The sequence below is a fragment of the Chiloscyllium plagiosum genome, unplaced genomic scaffold (genome assembly GCF_037043375.1).
Source record: "Chiloscyllium plagiosum isolate Xiang-an unplaced genomic scaffold, Cpla_swu_hap1 HiC_scaffold_4, whole genome shotgun sequence".
Lineage (NCBI taxonomy): Eukaryota > Metazoa > Chordata > Chondrichthyes > Orectolobiformes > Hemiscylliidae > Chiloscyllium > Chiloscyllium plagiosum.
This window is the reverse complement of record NW_028270142.1, coordinates 42543668-42563197: the sequence shown is the minus strand read 5'-3', so window position 1 is coordinate 42563197 and position 19530 is coordinate 42543668. Positions and strand designations below refer to the sequence as shown.

The 19530-nt window shown below is 39.9% G+C and overlaps 1 protein-coding gene across 2 annotated transcripts in view; it reads right to left on the bottom strand.

Moving 5' to 3' along the window:
- Positions 1-1768: 1768 nt before the first annotated feature.
- The window catches only part of LOC122549248 (zinc transporter ZIP6-like), a 40636-nt gene continuing 22874 nt past the window's right edge, over positions 1769-19530 (bottom strand). For both annotated transcript variants that reach the window (XM_087986186.1, XM_087986187.1), the window contains exons 7-10: positions 15258-15641; positions 14222-14302; positions 4830-5020; positions 1769-4036 (exon numbers count right to left, since the gene is read on the bottom strand). In XM_087986186.1, coding sequence (XP_087842312.1) covers positions 3884-4036; positions 4830-5020; positions 14222-14302; positions 15258-15641 — 809 coding nt within the window. In that variant the 3' untranslated portion in view covers positions 1769-3883. The remainder of the gene's footprint in view (positions 4037-4829; positions 5021-14221; positions 14303-15257; positions 15642-19530) is intronic.

Sequence of the window (19530 nt, the reverse complement as noted above, 5' to 3'; positions counted from 1 at the left end):
TTCTCCCCCACACTGAGCCTTATGACCTGTTTGTGGTTTTGTGTACATGTTTGCTAACGCAACATTTCGTCCCCTATGGTCCACACTGAGCTTTATGACCTCTGATTGTGGTTTCTGCAGCACTGAGCCTTATATTTACACAAAATTTATTTTTTTACAAGCCTCTTGCAGAAGGAACACTTACATTTTTCACAAGCATATTCTCCACAGGCAGCATTCGAGGAGCAGGGAGAATCGACCTTTCGGGTCGGAGCCCTTAAATTTACCAGCTGTCTGGCCAGTTGACTATGTTATTAATGTTATTATAGTCCAGCACATTAATAGCACAAGTTATTCAAATCACAGAATAGAATCACAGGCTTGATAGACAAATTAGTTGTGTCTTTTTCTCACATTCAGTCACTGAACACAAGAGACTGTTAAATTTACTAAATTTACTACTAACATAGTTATAAAAGAAAACAAACTGTAGACAAGCCAAGAACTGTTTAAGTGATCTCATTAAATATCAAATGTTTAATCATTTCACCCCCAGCAATACATATACAGACTCTCAAACCTCAATGAAGAGTCGCCCCATCTTCACACTAAAATTCTTGCTCAGCTGGCATAGCTGTAATTAGTTTCATTCCAGCAAATTTGAGCATTCACAAACCTACTTTCTTTAGTTGATATGTCTCAATAAACAAGCTAACTCAGCTCACTTATTACTTAACATGGGTTCCCTAAATTCATGTCTTCAACAGCCTTGTCGGGTATCTTCCTCTGATAACTCCACAGCATTCTGCTTCCAGAACTTGTAGGGACTTGTCAGGCCTGACTGCTCAAAGTTTAAGAACAACAGCTGTGCTGTTATGTGACTCTTCTTTCCATAAACCAACCTGCTTTTGGTCACGTTGTCTGGGTTGAAAAAACACCTTAGTAATTATCTTCCAAGGTGGCAGGCAGCTGGTCATTTAGTTGAAACAAGATGACTTCTTGTAAATGTTATTCTGAACTCAATATTCAAAATAACTTCAATCTTTTAAAAAAAGTCTCACCTTCACATAACTAAAAACTAAAATCCATTTTTTCTTCACTTCAAAGAAAAAGTTCAAATAATTATATGAAGGTTCACAAAATACAATGTCCTTTCAAAGCTCTACACTATGCTCAAAGTTCACAAAGCTTGAAATTTTCATAATCACATGCAAACTTTGAAATTGTACCCTATTAAGGTCTTAAACATTAAGATAAACAAAAAAAAAGTAAGGATCCCAACACTTACCTTAGGGAGCTCCAATACAAACTTTCCTTTCATCCCCTAAAACATCCACAAACTGCTATTCTTTTAGCTGTCATTCAGCCAAATTCATAAAGCTGACCCTTTAATTCCATAAACTATAACTTTACAAGTTGTTAAAAGCACTGTATAAATCCAGTTTCTTTCTCTTCATTGTCTCCACCTTCACTGGATCAACTTGGTTTCTTTGACAGCATCCTGCAAATCTGCTGCCTCTACCACCGATGAGAATGGCAGATAGATTGAAGCACACCATCCCGACTTCGAACTATATCACTGTTCTTTTGTTGCCGAGTCAAAGTCCCGGATCTCTCTCCCTAACAGCACTGTTGGTTTAGCAATATCACACTGACTGCAGCAGTTCACTGCGGTACCTTATCACCAATCTTCTCAAGATTAATTAGGGATTGGCAATAAATGCTGACCTAATCAGCAACACGCACACCCTTGTACGAGAAAATGAGTGAACATAAACACAGCAGGAAATGAATTGAAAACAGTACTTTATTTTTCTAAAGTAACACCATTTAGTACATTCCAAAGTTTGAACCTTTACTATGAACCATAGACAAAATGGAAATAAGCCCACAATGCATTTATTACATTACCTCATTGCAGTTCTTTTACTCAACAGTATAGTTAAAAGTTGGAATTTGTGTAAGACTACATATACACTAAAACCGTTAGCCTACTCTTTGCCAGTAACATATTTGTTTTAAATCCAAGGCCAAATTTCAAACTGTAGAATATCCAGCAGTTAAGTTCAATTACATTACTCCTTTATCCAATTACCTTATTCTACAATTTCCACTCTTCCACAATTCTTTTTACTTTGTTTATTTAAATATAAATGTGTTCACTTGTGCGAACACCAATATACTAATTATAAATACATGTAACAAAGGAATGTTTGTAACAATTAAATTGTAAACTTTAATTTTGCAAAACATCAGTACTATCCTTTTAAAAACTATCGAGTGATCTGAACTACAGAATGCAGCTTGAAACAACACAACTGAGTATAGATTACAGTGCATCTTGGAAAATCAATTTCAACACAATTCTTGAAGGAAGACCCTGTGCATACTTTACACTGCATTCTTACCAGGACGATAACGTAATCAGCAGCTTTTGTTTCTCTATTTCCTATAGAAGGCAGCTGAGGAATGAGCTTTTCCTTGAAAAGTTCCAATTGATTTTACAAAATGGGTCTGGAATGGTCTACACTCAGATTTTATTCTATAAATAAAATCTCATTTCTAATCACAAGATTATTTTTAATAAGTAACTCCCAACAGCGCCAAATGTCTTCGATCAGGAGCTTTGGGTTAGAACTGGACATGAAAACAGAAGTACAAATAATTCACAAGAAAAAGATATAAGCTACAATAACATAAGAACATGGCACCATTAGTAACTCTTGGAAAAATCACAATATTCTTATACACAAAAAGCAAAATTGTCTTATTAATCTGAATTCCAGTAACAACAACTGAGATATTATCTTTGCATGCGTAGCAATCAGAGAGGTGGGGAGGGGGCAGCTTCTATTTGGAAGTACAAATTTTGTAACATTTTGCTAATGAAAATTATTCTTTTTCTTCACTAAATTTGGTCAATCATTGTTCTAACAGAAAAGTCTAAGGCCACCTTTAATAATAATTGCCTGGTTTAAAATTTTAAACAAAACATGGCAGTTAACTGTCAATCTGCATTAACAGGTACATTCTCCATGACAACACCTCAACCAGAGTCCAGGTACCAACTAATCAACTTTCTCCTTTCATGCATTACAAATGCTTTTCCCCTTGAATTGGTATTCTTGAAAATTGACCTGATGAGTGCAAGAGATACGTTTTGATAAAATGTGTCTAGTTCAGAAATAACAAGAATTTGTTACATAAAATTGTGACCACTTTGAGGACTTAGGGTATCACACAGAATACTGAAATTCCCTCAATAATTGTCTCTGTTTCTCTTATTAGTCATCAGATGCCTCAAGTTTTTAATCTTCCACTTTCAGTTGCCCTGACAGCTATTGCTGTTAATTGTGTACTTGAAGGTTCGGATTCTGCATGACAACTGTTTTGTCAATCAACTTCCCAGTGTCTTTGTTCAGCACATTGCATGTTAACTGTCTGTTACGTTTTTACACTTTGATTTCCCACCCCCCCCCCCCCCCCCAACCAAAAAGTGGAAGAATGCAGCAATCTGGAACTGGCTTGAGTGAAGGAGAAATAGAAATACAGGAAGTGGGAAAATCTCATTGCAATGGTGATCATCAGATTCTCTTATTGTCCTGCCATGTTGTAACTGATTATGTACTTCTTTTTAAATGTACTTGTCCTAATTTGATGAGACTGGAGATACATCACTGCAAGCACATGCATGGGTGTGGCAACGTTGAGTTGAGTTTTCAGCCATGAGCTGGCCAAGGAAATATGAATGTGGATTCAGGCTTGATCGAGAAGGGAACTATCCCAGATCATTACCACAAATTAAACAGCGTTAAAGCCTCATTACTTTATTGCAGACACTAGTTAAATAAATAGATGCAAATATAGTACTTCAGAGTACCCGTAGGCCATCCACAAGCAAATATCACAATCTTACAATTGACAAAATTTTATGTTCAAATACAGCTATAAGCAGCATGATGCCAAATCCCAGGAGCATTCCAGAATTCTGTAGAAGGAAGTAAGCCCCATGACTGTAGTCATGATCACCAGCGTCACTGTGAAGCATTTCTGGAACCTGTATGAATAAATTGGAAGCTAGCTGAAGTGATTCATACTTTCAATACAGTCATACGGTGGTTCTAAGCATTGCAAGACACTGGTCCCAGTTTGGAAGCTAGTAAAGGAGTTAATATTCTATCTGTATAATTTGGTCACATGTTGAGATAGAGAAGACACCAAGTCTTAAACCTTCCACATCCTACAATGCTGAGGGAAGGCAGGGATGAACTCTGATCACAATCTTTCAACTACCATTGGAAGGGAATGATCTGCCAGATGACAGGGTTACCAAATACAAAATCTCTTATTTACAGTGTAGAAATAACGCTATTACACAAAGAGAACAAAAGCATGAAAGACATCACAGAAAACAGAGCAAAATAATAAAATATTAAATAAACTGGATGCAGGGAGCAGATGCAGAGGACCATTTATCAGCAGTGGCTGAGCCAGAGATGACAGAAACTGGTAAAATTACTGCCGAAATTAAAAGCTGACATTTATATAGAAAAGACTGTAGAATGATGTACAGTAACAATGTTTTATTAACATACTGTGGAGCAATACTTCCATGCAACACATGTTTATGGGAAACTAGAGAAAAACTTTGTGCCAGGTAATGTATTCTTGTCAACATATTCCAGCATAAGCGGTGAAACAGTTCAGTTAACTGTCACTGTGTGCTATTTTACTGGAATAGAAGACATCCCAAGAAAATACATAACGGGAGGTTTGTCTTCTGTTAAGACACTATATTAATTCATGTACTGCTCTTGCATTGTAGAATACGTAGCAAGGTATATACGTACCATATCAACCAGTGCCACATACAAGAACAACCCAGCAGTAACAGCAAAGATCCAAGAGGAGACATTTTCAGCATAATGGCCAATGGCAGTGCCAGTTATCATACCCAGGTACCCCAGCAAGGCAGATAGGATATTGTACAGGATAGCTTGTTTCACAGTCATTCCAGCCTTCAACAGCACAGCAAAATCACCTGCAGACAGAAATATTGGGAAACATTTTGGAAACTTTCAAACATTAGTGCTTTCTCATCATTGTTGTTTCATAATATAAGTCCCACCTCAATATTGTAAGGCATGACTCAGTAGGCATCAATTCTCTTGCAAGCAGCGAGTTTATATATCAAGATGTCAATTTGACTCAGTCGGCAACTCTCTCACTTTATAGCCAGAAGGTGGTGAGTTCAGGTCTCACTCCTGAGTTTGGAGCACAAAATGTAGACTGACATTCTCAGTATATTTTAGGGAATGTTGCATTTTGAATGATACAACAAGATTGCAACTACTGTGTGATAAAGGGCTACAGCACAGAGAAAGACCCTTTGGCCCATTTAATCTGCACTAGTTAAAAACACCCAGCAAACTATTCGAATCCCATTTCTCAGTACTTGATCCACAGACTTGTATGCCTTGGCATCACAAGTGCACACCTAAATACTTCTTAAATATTAGGATGTTTCTGCTTCCATCATCTATAAAGACAGTGAGTTGCAGATTCCCGCCACATCTGGGTGAAAACATTTTTCTCTCAATCTCTAAACTTTCTGCCCTTCTCTGAAATCTATGCCCCCACTCATTGATTCGCCCGCTTAGTTCTTTCCTATTTATCCATTCTATTCCCTTCACAATTTTATACATCTGGATCATGTCTCCCCTTCACCTCCTCTACTCCAAGAAAAACAACTGTAGTCTATCCCATCTGTCTTCATAACTAAATCTTTCCAGCCCAGCCAACATCCTGATAAATCTCCTCTGCACCCACTCCAGTGCAATCACTTTCTTCCTATAATATGGATTCCAGAATTGCACACAATACTCTTAAGTGTGCTGAACCAACTTTATGTAAGTTCCAACCTAATCTCTCGTCTTAAAACTCCATGCATTGGCTATAAAGGCAAGTATCCCAAATGCCTTAACTACATTATCCAGCTGTCCTTCTACATTAAGGGACTTGTGGATATACCCAGTGGATGTGCACACCAAGGTCCCTCTGATCCTAGATGCTCCCCAAGGTCTTACTGTTCAGCATGTATTGCCTCGTTTGTCCTGCTTAAGTGCATCACCTCACACCAATTTGGACTGAATTCCATTACCACTGATCAACCTACCATATCTATTTCCTTCTGTAATCTAAGGATATCCTCCTCACCATTTATGTCTTCAATATTTACCGCTTCATCAATCTTCATATTATCATGAATTTACTGATAAACTCTCCATCATTCAAGCCGAAATCATTTACATATCTCACAAAACTGCAACACTAATCCTTGCAAAACTCTATTGGTCACAGGTTTCCAGTCACAAAGCAACCCTTAACCAACATCCTCTGCTCCCTGCCACTCAGCCAATTCTGGATCCACTTAGTCAAATTTCCTTGGACTCTTACATTCACTATCAGTTCCCCAATCTGCACCTGACAAAAGTTTTGCTGAAGTCCAGGTAGATTACACCTCCCATCTACGCACCTGGTCGCCTCTTCAAAAAAATTCAATCAAGACAGTTAGAAATAACCTCTTCTTAATCCTTGTTTCTCCAAGTGCAGATTAATTATGTCGCTCAGAAAGAATTCTGGGTAATGCAAATGGAGGACAGGGAAAAATTGTGGCTGTAAGGACTCAATTTTTGAGGTATTTTCAATGTTGGACCGGACTTCCCGAATTCTAAAGAGCAATAATTACTGTTTTATAAGCTGTTGCATTGTTTTGGAACTTTGGGAAACAAAAAGATCAAAATAACGGCACTTTAAAAATAAGGAAAGGAGACAAAGGCAGTGATTGGGAAATGATGCAAACAGATAAAGAAACCATCCCTGCTATCTGACCCAGCAATAATCTGCACAGCTGCTGCCTTTGCTGTTAGGTTGCAAGTATCTCTGGACATTGGAGTTCCTTCTAAGAAAAATAAACAAACAGCAAAATTCACAGCTCACCTTGGAGTAACCTGAGTGGGGGTGCTCACAGCAGGACAGCAGTTAAGTGGCTAGTTTTAAAATGTAACCTTACTGTTTTTTTTGTAAATCTACAATAGTGAGTAGAGTGGAGTTTTTTTATTTATATGTTTCTATACAGATTTGTCTCGATTAAATCTTAAAAATATAGGTACTAAGCGAGCACGAAACAGTGTTTTTACAGCAGTAAGACTATGCTATTTTCTGGGTCTGTGGATTGTTGAAGTGCAAATATGGCGTTTCATAGAGTGACATGCTCTTCCTGTTGGATGTGGGAGATTAGGGAGAGTTTCTACGTTACTGATGATTATGTCTGCAGGAAGTGTGTTGGTTGCACATCCTATTGGATCACATTGATCAGATGGAGCAGCAACTAGAGACAATGTGGAATTTACAGGAGCTGAGAAGTGAGATGGATGGCAGTTGCAGGGAGGGAGATAAACTGGAGATACAGTCAGGCAGATGGGTGACCTCCAGGAAAGGTAGGAGAGGAAGGCATGTAGAGCAGGACACTCCTGTGGCTATCCCCATCTCAAACAAGTATGCCATTTTGGAAAATATAGAGGTTGATGTAGCACTGACAGCCAGGCTTCTCATACTGAGATTGGCCCAAATGAAGCAAGGGCTATACCAGTTCCAAGCGATTGATGGTGACAGGGGACACTCTAGTCAGAGGCACAGACAGATGTTTCTGCAGCCAATCGTGACACAATAGAATGGTGTGTTGCCTCCCTGGAGCAAGGATATCTTGGAGAGGGTCCAGAATATTCTCAAAGGGGAGAGGGACCTGCGGGAGGTCATTGTACACATTGGAACTAATGACATAGGAAGAGAAAAGGATGAGATTCTGATGAGAGAATATAGGAAGTTAGGCAGGAATTTAAAAAGTAGGAATAGGAGGATAGAGCAGATGGAAGTGTGGATGAAGAGCTGGTGCAGGGGAGAAATATTCACATTTTTGGATCATTGGAATCTCTTCTGACATAGAAGTGACCTGTATGAAAAGGATGGCTAGCACCTGAATTGAGTGGGGACTGATATCTTGACAGGGGGATTTGCTAGAGCTGTCCAAGAGGATTTAAACTAGTTATTTTAGCGGCAGGGGTGGGGTTGGGGAGGGTGTTTGGGACTGGTACTGTTGGGAAAAGGAGCAAGTCAAACAGTCAGAGCAGGCAGAAATAAAGAAAACAAGGTCGGACTGATAAATTGAACTGCATTTACTTCAATGCAAGAGGTCTAATAGGTAAGGCAGATGAACTCAGGGCAATGGTTAGGCACATGGAACTGGAATATCATAGCAATTACAGAGACGTGACTCAGGGATGGACAGGACTGGCATCTTAGTGTTCCTAGATACAAATGCTATAGAAAGGATAGAAAGAGGGTGTGTGTGTGTGTGTGTGGAGGGGTGGGTGGATGTGTGTGGGGGGAGGGGGGGGGGTGTCGCGGGGTGGGCAGCAGGGGTGTGGCATTTTTGCTTAGGGATAACATTACAGCTGTACTTAGAGAGGGTTTTTCTGGGAATACATCCAGGGAAGTTATTTCAATGGAACTGAGAAATAAGAAAGGGATGACTACCTTATTAGGATTGTGCTGTAGACACCCCCCAATAATCAGCAGGAAATTGAGGAACAAATTTGTAAGGAGATCTCAGTTATCTTTCAGAATAATACAGGTCATTAACGCAAATTCACTATTCTGCAATTGATGAATTGAGGACTTGGTACTAAAGCGCCATGTTTAAAGCATGCATTGGTTACAACACGATTCTGACCCCATTGGTCTAAACAGAGCTGCTATTACGCGATTTTCTTAAAACATGGGATTGCATGAAAACAAAACTAGAGAGTTATAGCAGAACTGACTGGAGGATGATTATGGTAGGGGGGGTTTCAACGTAGCCGGGTTTCAACTTTCCAAACATAGATTGGAACTGCCACTGTGTTAAGGACTTGGCTGGAGAGGAATTTGTTAGGTGTGTACTAGAAAATTTTCTGATTCAGTATGCGGATGTACATACTAGAGAAGGTGCAAAACTTGACCTACTCTTGGGATATAAGGCAGGGCAGGTGATTCAGGTGTCAGTGGGCAAGCACTTTGGGGCCAGCAACCGTAATTCTGTTAGTTTTAAAATAGTGGTAGAAAAGGATAGACCAGATCTAAAAGTTAAAAGTTCAAATTGGAGGATGCTAATTTGACAGTATTAGGCAAGAACTTTCAAAAGGTGATTGGGGGTGGATGTTCACAGGTAAAGGGATGGCTGGAAAATGGAAAACCTTCAAAGATAAGATAACGAGAGTCCAGAGACAGTATGTTCCTGTTAGGGTGAAGGGTAGGGCTGGTAGGTATCGGGAATGCTGAATGACGAGAGAAATTGAGGTGGTAGTCAAAAATAAGAAGGAAGCATACAGTAGATATAGACAGCAGGGGTCCAGTGAATGCCTAGAAGAGTATAAAGGCAGTAGGAGCATACTTAAGGAGGAAATCAGGAGGGCAAAAAGGAGACATGAGAAGGCTTTAGCAAATAGAGTTAAGGAGAATTCCAGGGGATTCTATAAATACATTAATGACAAAAGGATAACTAAGGAGAGAATAAGGCCCCTCAAAGATAAGCAAGGCCATTTATGTGTGGAACCACAGGAGATGGGGGAAGATACTAAACAAGTATTTTGCATCAGTGTTTACTGTGGAGAAGGATATTGAAGAGAATGTGGGGAAATAAATAGCAACATCTTGAAAAATGTCCATATTACTGAGGTGGTAGTGCTGGACATCTAGCCGCAGCTGTTCATATTATATATTAATGATCTGGATGAAGGAACTGGGGGCGTTCTAGCGAAGTTTACCGATGATACAAAGTTAGGTGGACAGGCAGGTAGTACTGAGGAAGTGGGGAGGCTGCAGAAGGATCTAGACAGTTTGGGAGAGTGGTCCTGGAAAGGGCTGATGAAGTTCAATGTGAGCAAATGCGAGGTCTTGCACTTTGGAACAAAGAATACAAGCATGGACTACTTTCTAAACGGTGAGAAAATTCATAAAGCCAAAGTACAAAGGGATCTGGGAGTGCTAGTCGAGGATTCTCTAAAGGTAAACATGCAGGTTGAGTCTGTGATTAAGAAAGCGAATGCAATGTTGTCATTTATCTCAAGAGGGTTGGAATATAAAAGCACCGTTGTGCTACTGAGACTTTATAAAGCTCTGGTTAGGCCCCATTTGGAGTACTGTGTCCAGTTTTGGTCCCCACACCGCAGGAAGGACATACTGGCACTGGAGCGTGTCCAGCAGAGATTCACACGGATGATCCCTGGAATGGTAGGTCTAACATATGAGGAACGGCTGAGGATCCTGGGATTGTATTCATTGGGGTTTAGAAGATTAAGGGGAGATCTAATAGAAACTTACAAGATAATACATGGCTTGGAAAGGGTGGACGCTAGGAAATTGTTTCCGTTAGGCGAGGAGACTAGGACCCGTGGACACAGCCTTCGAATTAGAGGGGTAAATTCAGAACAGAAATGCGGAGACATTTCTTCAGCCAGAGAGTGATGGGCCTGTGGAATTCATTGCTGCAGAGTGCAGTGGAGGCCGGGAAGCTGAATGTCTTCAAGGCAGAGATTGATAAATTCTTGATGTCACAAGGAATAAAGGGCTACGGGGAGAATGCAGGTAAGTGGAGTTGAAATGCCCATCAGCCATGATTGAATGGTGGAGTGGACTCGATGGGCCGAATGGCCTTACTTCCGTTCCTATGTCTTATGGTCTTAAAATGCATCAAAATGGATAAATCCCCAGGACTTGATCAGATGCACCCTAGAACTCTAGGGGAAGCTAGGGGTGTGATTGATGGGGTCCTTGCTAAGATGTTTGTATCATCAATAGCCAATGGTGAGGTGCTGGAAGACTAGAGGTTGGCTAACATGGTGCCACTATTCAAGAAAGGTGGTAAGGAAAATCCAGGGAACTATAGACCTATGAGTCTGACATCAGTGGTGGGCATCCTGAGGGACAGGATTTACATACATTTAGAAAGGAAAGGACTGATTAGGGACAGTCAACATGGCTAGCGTGTAGGAAATTGTGTTTCATGACCTTAATTGATTTTTTGAAGTAACGAAGAGGATTGATGAGGACAGAGCGATGGATGTGATCTATATGGACTCTAGGAAAGCGTTCGACTAGATTCCTCATGGTAGACTGGTTAGCAAGGTTAGATCACACTGAATACAGAGAGAACTAGCTATTTGGATCCAGAACTGGCTCAAAGGAGAAGACAGAGGGCAGCGGTGGAGGGTTGCTTTTCAGAGTGGAAGCCTGAGACCAGTGGGCCTCACAGCGCCAGAGACCTGGGTTCAAGTTCGCGGGTGTCACCAAACGTGGAGGCATAGTGGACAGCGAAGAAGGTTACCTCAGATTATAACGGGATCTTGATCAAATAGACCAAGGAGTGGCAGATGGAGTTTAATTTACAGAAATGTGAAGTGCTGCAATTTGGGAAGGCAAATCAGTTCAGGACTTATACACTTAATGGTAAGGTCCTGGGGAGTGTTGCTGAACAAAGAGACCTTGGAGTACAGGTTTATAGTCTCTTGAAGATGGCATTTGGTATGCTTGCCTTTATTAATCAGTGCATTGAGTATCGGAATTGGGAGGCCAATTGATTGGGCCACTATTGAAATAGTGTGTACAATTCTGGTCTCCCTGCTATAGGAAGGATATTGTGAAACTTGAAAGGATTCAGTAAAGATTTAAAAGGATGTTGCTAGGGTTAAAGGATTTGAGTTATAGGAAGAGACTGAATAGATTGGGGATATTTTCCCTGGAACATTGGAGGCTGAGGGGTGACCTTCTTGAAGTTTATAAAATCATGAGGGGCATGGATAGGGTAAATAGTCAAGGTCTTTTCTCCAGGATGGGAGAGTCCAAAACTAGAGGGCATATGTTTAAGGTGAGAGGGGAAAGATACAAAAGGGATTTAAGGGACAACTTTTTCATGCAGAGGGTGCTGTGTGTATGGACTATGCTGCTAGAGGAAGAGTGGAAGCTAGTACAATTACAGCATTTAAAAGGCATATGAATAGGCAGCATTTAGAGGTATACGTGTCAAATGGGGCTAGTTTTTTTTTAGGATATCTGGTTTGTAAGAGTGAGTTGAACAGCACGGTCTATTTCTGAGCTGTATATCTCTATGACTCTAATTGTTTCCAATAGTTTCCCCACCGTGGAGGTTAGACTGACAGGCCTGCAGTTTCCTGGTTTATCCCTTGCTTTCTTCTTGAACAACAATATCACACTGGCTAACCTCTGGTCAGAAAGAATTTGAAAAGTATTGCCGGTAATGTTTCCTCCCTTACCTCACTCAACAGCCTGGGATTCATTTCGTTCGGTGATGGAGATTTATCTAAAGCTTAAAGCCTGCCAGATCACTCAGAACCTCCTCTCTGCCTATGCTAATTTCTATAGCTATATCACTATACTCCTCCTTGATTTCTATACCCACATCACCCCTCTCACTAGTGAAAACAGTGACAAAATATTCATTTATAATTCTTTCTTTATGTTGTCCAGCACCACACACATTTGGTCCTGTCCTTTGTTATCCTTTTACCCTTAATGCGTTTGTAAATTAATATAGTGGACTGGAGTATTGCTGAATAAATGACATGTTGTTGAAGCTTTTTGTTTTGCACTCATCAGGCCCATAAATAAACCAAATGTAATAGCAAGCAACAGCTTATGAGGAAAGGGTACTGACTGATTGATAATTGGATTTCCAGTTGCCTGGACATGTTCCTTTTCCCTGTAGACAAACAAAATCTCTGATTGATTCACCACGGTTCTATCAGTGCTGACTTGCCAACTAATCACTACCCTTTTCTCAGTGTAAAACTGTTGTTCCCTTTGAAAATTGGCATTCTTGCACCTGTCCTGATGACTGCAAGACCAAAACCTTTAAAAATGTTTCCTTTTTCAGCAACTCTCAAGAGTAAGGATCACCTCCCTATGTCCTGGGCCAATATTTTTATCTCTTCGCCTAAACCTAAATAGATCATTTTGGTCACCGTTATTTGCTATTGGTGGGAGGTTGCTACAGACAAACTCACTGTGGTGTTGCTCTCATTACAACAGTTCAACAGCTATTCCAGGAAGTTCTAGGGTTGCAAAGGTTAGATAAACATAGGGGTTCAGGTACAGAGTTATTTCAAAGTTGCATCACAGGTAGAGGGGGCAGTTAGGGCAGTGCTTAGCACACTTGCCTTCATGTCTCAGGTCAATGAGTTGGGATGTCATGCTGAGGTTGTACAGGATGTTGGTGAGGCCACTTTTGGAATATTGCGTACAGTTTGGGTCACCCTGCAAAGCTGAAAATGTATTGCTGGAAAAGCGCAGCAGGTCAGGCAGCATCCAAGGAACAGGAGAATCGACGTTTCAGGCATAAGCCCTTCTGGGCTTATGCCCGAAATATTGATTCTCCTGTTCCTTGGATGCTGCCTGACCTGCTGCGCTTTTCCAGCAACACAGTTTCAGCTCTGATCTCCAGCATCTGCAGTCCTCACTTTCTCCTCACCCTGCAATGGCAAGGTATTATAAAATTGGAGAGAGTTCAGAAAAGATTTACCAGGATGTTGTCAGGACTATAGGATTTGAGTTAAAGGATAGGCTGGATAGACTGGCACATTTTTCACTGGAGCATAGGAAGTTGAGGGGTGACTTTATTGAGGGACATCGATAAGGTGAATGACAAGGGTCTTCTCCCTAGAGTGGGTGGGTTCAAACCCAGGGGGCATATTTTTAAAGTGAAAGGAGAAAGATTTAAAAGAGATCCGGGGGGCAACTTTTTCACACAAAGGGTGGTTCCAACGTGGAATGAACTGCCAGAAGAAGTGGTAGATGCAAGTACAATTACAACATTTAAAAGACATTTGGATAGGTACATAAATAGGAAAGATTTAGAGGGATATGAGCCAAATACAGGCAAGTGGAACTAATTTAAATTTGGGAAACTTGGTTGGCATTGACAAGTTGGACTGAAGGACCCGTTTCTGTGCTGTATAACTCTATGACAGAATTATGCAAAGAAATCAGAGCAATAAAGTTATCTTGCATGTACTGATACAAACACCTTCACCAGCGCTATAAAGCTCCAGGATCCTGTGAACACACCTGCAAGTAATAAAGCACTTACAACTACAGTCAAATTATTATGTAGATTTTTAAAAAATCTTACCCAGTTCATGTGGCAATTCGTGACAGAATACAGCAACAGATGTACTCAACCCACTGGACAAACCTCCAGTAAAAGCAGCACCTACAAACAAGATTTAAAATATTAACTATGCTGTAGTTAAAATGATAAAATGAAGTTTAAACATATTCAGCATAATACAATTGGAATTGTACCTTTTTAAAAATTAAATCAGTTTCTCTTAAGATTCGGTGCATTCAAAAGGAATTAAAACTGGCTGAAAGAAATGTTTAATAGTGCTGAAACTGCAAAGTTCACTGCAGTTCTTGAAGGTCTTCTGTGATTAAAGGGTAAATGGAGGACACAGGTTTAGGATGATTGACAAAAGAATTAATGTAATGAGGAAAAGTCTTTTATATTAGTTGTTCAGATTTGGAATGTGCTGTCTGATACAGGCTCAAAAGCAGCCTTGGACAAATACTCAAAAGGAAAACGAAACTCCAGGTTATGGGGAAAGATCCTGAAAAGAGCCAATGCAGATTTGAGGCCAGTGCCAATGCCTTGAACAATAGTTTGCATTAGGATTGGGTAGAGGGAAGGCTGAAAGGATATGGAACATTATTTAGAATGCTGAAAACCACCAAGGAGGGGAACACAAATTTAGAACTAAATCTGTCAGTTTCAAATCATTCAGACATTAATTTCCTTTTACTTTAAACAGCCTTCAAACCGGAAGCTTTGCTTTAATGCCCTCAATATCTATCTGCTGCACCACAAATGACACCTATTTTACTCAGCGTTTAATTACTGTTGCTATGCGTCTTTTCACATTACTCAGACTAGTGAGAATATGGAAAACTGAAGCAGTGAGTAACTGATGTAACTAGCATAGATATACACTAAAATTAACATCTCGGCTTGCTTTAGCCTGAATGTATTTGTAACATGGAAATATAAATACCTCCTCAAACAGACAAGTTGGCAAATGTCTGCTATATTGCTATCATGTCACAAGTACTTGTGGTTGCCGCAGTGGAAACAATAGAACATTGTTATTAATGAAGATAAGGTACCTCACCTATAGCCAGACCATCACTGAAGTTATGAAGGCCATCACCCATAATAACCATCCATGCCAAAGTTGCTATTCCTGCATCCTTCAAATCCTCCTGAAAGTAATAGTGACCATGACTATGAGGGTGGTGGTTCTGGTGATGGTGGTGGTGAAGAATATGGTGATACCGGTGGTGATGGTGATGAGAATCATCAGCGTTTCCTATTGTGTCATGGAAATGAGAGTGGCATTTGTTTTCACATCCTCTGGGTACGTATGTATTGTAACTGCCTTCTGGGTGAGCATGGGCAATCATCACTTCTTGTTCTGGAGTGAGAGAATTCTGACTGTGATCCAGAGAGTGAAGATTTGACTGATCCTTAGGTTCAACCAGACAGTCAGCCGGATCTGTGAATGAAAACAAGATGCCAATATCAAAAAAACAGATAGATTAAACACTTCAACAAAATAAAACTGCAAAGAATATCCTGAAAGGATTTCATTACAATTCTATAGGAATTATTTAAATATCAAAGTATAATACACTTTTGTACATACGAAGAATTATAGTCAAATCAACCTAGAAAAATAGCTGCTGTCAGTGCAATCCATGAGATGAATAAGGCTTGGCTGAATAAAGAGTCCATTTTAAGCAGCCTGCTTGATCTGCAACTCATTTTAAACTATTTTAAACATTCAACCTCTCCATCAACTGACATATAATGGCTGTGGTATATACTATTACTTGATGCACGGCAATAACTCATCATGGCCCTCAACAGCATCCCTCAAACCTTTGAACTCTACCACTTGGAAGGGCAAGGGTATCAAAAACATGCTGGCACCAACAGCTGCCAGTTACAGCTGGCACCAACACCCAAGCAGCATCTGAACTGGAATTGCAACACCATTTCTTTACGTATGTAGAATCAATATCTTAGAGTTTGTTCCCTAAAAGCATTGTGGGTACCTACTATGGGTATCTGCATCACTCAAACTGCAGATGATCAAGATGGCGGTCCACCGCCAACCTTTCAAAGGCAACATATGCTGGCTTAGCCAGCAATGCTCAAATCCACAGCCTCATTCATTTAAGTATTGTCTGAATTATGTTCTATTCACTACTTTGTCCTCTCCTGTCTCTCCTTTTAGCACCATTTACCTTGCACTCATTTTATTCTCTTGCCCAATAACAATAATAAGGGGTCACATTTTATTTTTTGGAACTATAGACTAAAATGGAAGCAATATTGCTAACTATACCATGAAGACGACTTTGCAACTGGAAAATCAATTGGAAAAGAACTCAATGGCCACTGAAATTTTTTTCACATTCAGGAAATTCTGCCTAACAGTGCACTGATTGGTTCAGCTGCAGTATTAAAAAGCTGTAAGTGTCAAGAGCAGCAGAGTTGAATAGACATCCAGAACCTGTAGACAACAAGCAACCATCTCTCCCTCTCCTCTGTGTCCATCTGGGAAAAACACAGAAAAACCAAAGAACTTTAAAAGAAAGAATTCCTACATGGAAAAACACAAGTTCACTTTGATCATGAATCAAATTGAAGGACAATAGTATGTCATTATTGCAAAAATCAAAAGAATTGAGAGAAAAGTTGCTTTGTACCTCATAGTCTGGACTTTTGTTTATGCTATATTATTTTTCTAACCTTTGCAAATGTGTTGAACCGTTTGTTTTTGTCTGTCTTGATAATGTTCGAGTGTGTGTGTATTTGGGTTTTGAAGCAGTATAGTTTGAAGCTGCATAAATTAGAGATCCTTTCGTTTCACTGGTATTGTTGTGGTTAAGTGTGTCCCAAAAAGTAAGTTTTTTTTGATACTGAAAGAACCTTCTGTGAACTGCTTTTGTCCCAGGCAAATCAGTCTCATTGGGATTTTATAATTTATACGTTTTGTGTCAGTTGGTGGAACATTGTAGCACAATTATTGGTACACTCTTCCCAGTTACATCTTGACATAGTATATGTAACTCCCAACTACAATTATATCATATCGGAGTTTCATTGCATGTAGTCATGTGCAGGGGTTTATGCCTGGGGAGAAAAGTGGGTACAAAGATTTTTGTTTCAACCCACTTGATTAATTTTTACAAAAAAAAAGAGAGATTTTTTTTACAAAATTACAAAATTAATACAAAATAGTGTATCCACTTTACAATATAACACAATAAAATATAATAAAATTAAGAAAACTAACTACTAATCTACTCTACAAACAACCAAATTACAAAATAAAATATAGAAAAGAAAACTGTATATATATTAAAAAACAATCACAGTATGGTACATTAACAATAACCAAAAAAAAGAAAATTAATAAATACGCACTCAAAATGAAGTTATATCAAGTCATAACAAAACCCGTATTTATATGGGATTCTTCCTCCCGGGGGCCCCCTAACCAACCAGCGCCGTCCTCACGGCTAAGCAAAGGTCTTAAACAGTATGGCCGATACATCTGCATCGGTGTAGTTCAAAAAGGGCTGCCATGTTCTATAAAATAATTCAATTTTTTGGTGCACCACATTCGTAAGGAAGTCCAGGGGGATATATTCCATAAGTATCCTATGCCAATTCGAAAGTCCTGGGGGCATCTAGAGAAGGGAAACTTGGAAAATGCAAAAGAGACACTGGGTCCAACCCAATCTCCATTCCCAAAATCTTTGCCAAGGCATTCGCTACGCTGTCCCAATACCTATGCATCTTATGGCATGTCCACAAACAATGAGTGAAAGTACCAACTTCTATTTTACATTTAAGGCACATTGGGGATGCTCCTACCTTGAACTTTGCAAGTCACTGTGGTGCTATATGAGCCCTATGAAGTATCTTGAATTGAATAGCCTGAGTTCTATTACAGACAGAGATCTTCCTAGCATTTTCCCAGATATCCTCCCACATCTCTAAGGAGATTCCATCCCTAATTCTTGATTCCAGGTTTTATATAACCGTTCCATGTCCTTCGATATCTTATTATGTAAGCAAGTGGTAGACAGTACTGACCGAGCGCGTACCCATCGGCCGAAGCACTCTTCTTTCCATATCTGATTTATAAGGATTAATCATCAATGTGGTCTTCTTTTGTATGAAATCTCATACTTGAAAAATCAAAAAAAAGGTCCTTGCTGGGCAACCCGAACTTCTGACCCAACTGTTTGAAGGACATCATGACCCCCCCATCGAACAGATCTCCCAGACAGGAGATACCTCTGGACTCCCAGATTTTAAATCCAGCATCAGTCAGTTCCCATTATAGGGATATAAGGGAAGGTTTTTTGTAAATTACTCTCATCCTGTCGCATCATCCTCCAAGCTTTGATTGTAAAAATCCAATTGTATGAAATACAATGATCCATAATAACTCTCATCTTATCCATGAATAGTAGATTGACGAGGGTACATTTTGCTTGGGAGGCCTCAATATCCAACCAGATTGATTGTGAGTCACAGGAGACCCAATCAGCCACATATGATAACTCAGTTGATATCTCCTGAAATCCGGAAAGTCCAGACCTCCCCCTTACTTGTGGGAACTGCAACTTATCTAATTTAATAAGGGGCTGTCTATGACTCCAAATAAAGGAGCCGAGCCAACCATAGAGCTTACACAGCGCCTGTCTCAGCAACATCAAGGGGAGCATTCTCATAGGGTATGATAGGCGAGGGAGAATATTAATCTTGACCAAAGCTATTCTTCCTAGCCAGGATATCAGGAGATCTTCCCAGTGTTGGAGGTCCTGCCTTATTTCTCTAATAAGTGTGTATAATTAGTTTTATATAGCTGACCATATACCAGGGTAATAAAAATACCTAAATAAAGAAAGCCTCCCAGTGACCACCGCTAGGGGAAACGGGACCCATCCGGAAAATTGGATTTGGTGGTAAGACTTCCTAGTGGCATGGCCTCTGATTTCATAAAATTAATTTTGTAACCTGAGAACATACCAAAGTAGTTACCCACTTGAATTAAGCTGGGCACAGATGTCAATGGGTCATTTAAGAAAAGAAGGATGTTGTCCGCATAGAGAGTGATCTTATGCTTACCCGATCCTACCTCCAGGACCATTATATTAGGATCAGTTCATATAGCTTCTGCCAGCAGCTCAATCACTAGCGTAAATAGTAGTGGTAACAGAGGGCATCCTTGACGACAACTTCTGCCAACACCAAAGCTATCCAATCTTACGCCGTTGGTAATCACTGCTGCTTAGGGGTCATTATACAATACTGCAACCCATTTGGTAAAGATCTCTCCAATACCAAACCGTTCCAAAGTT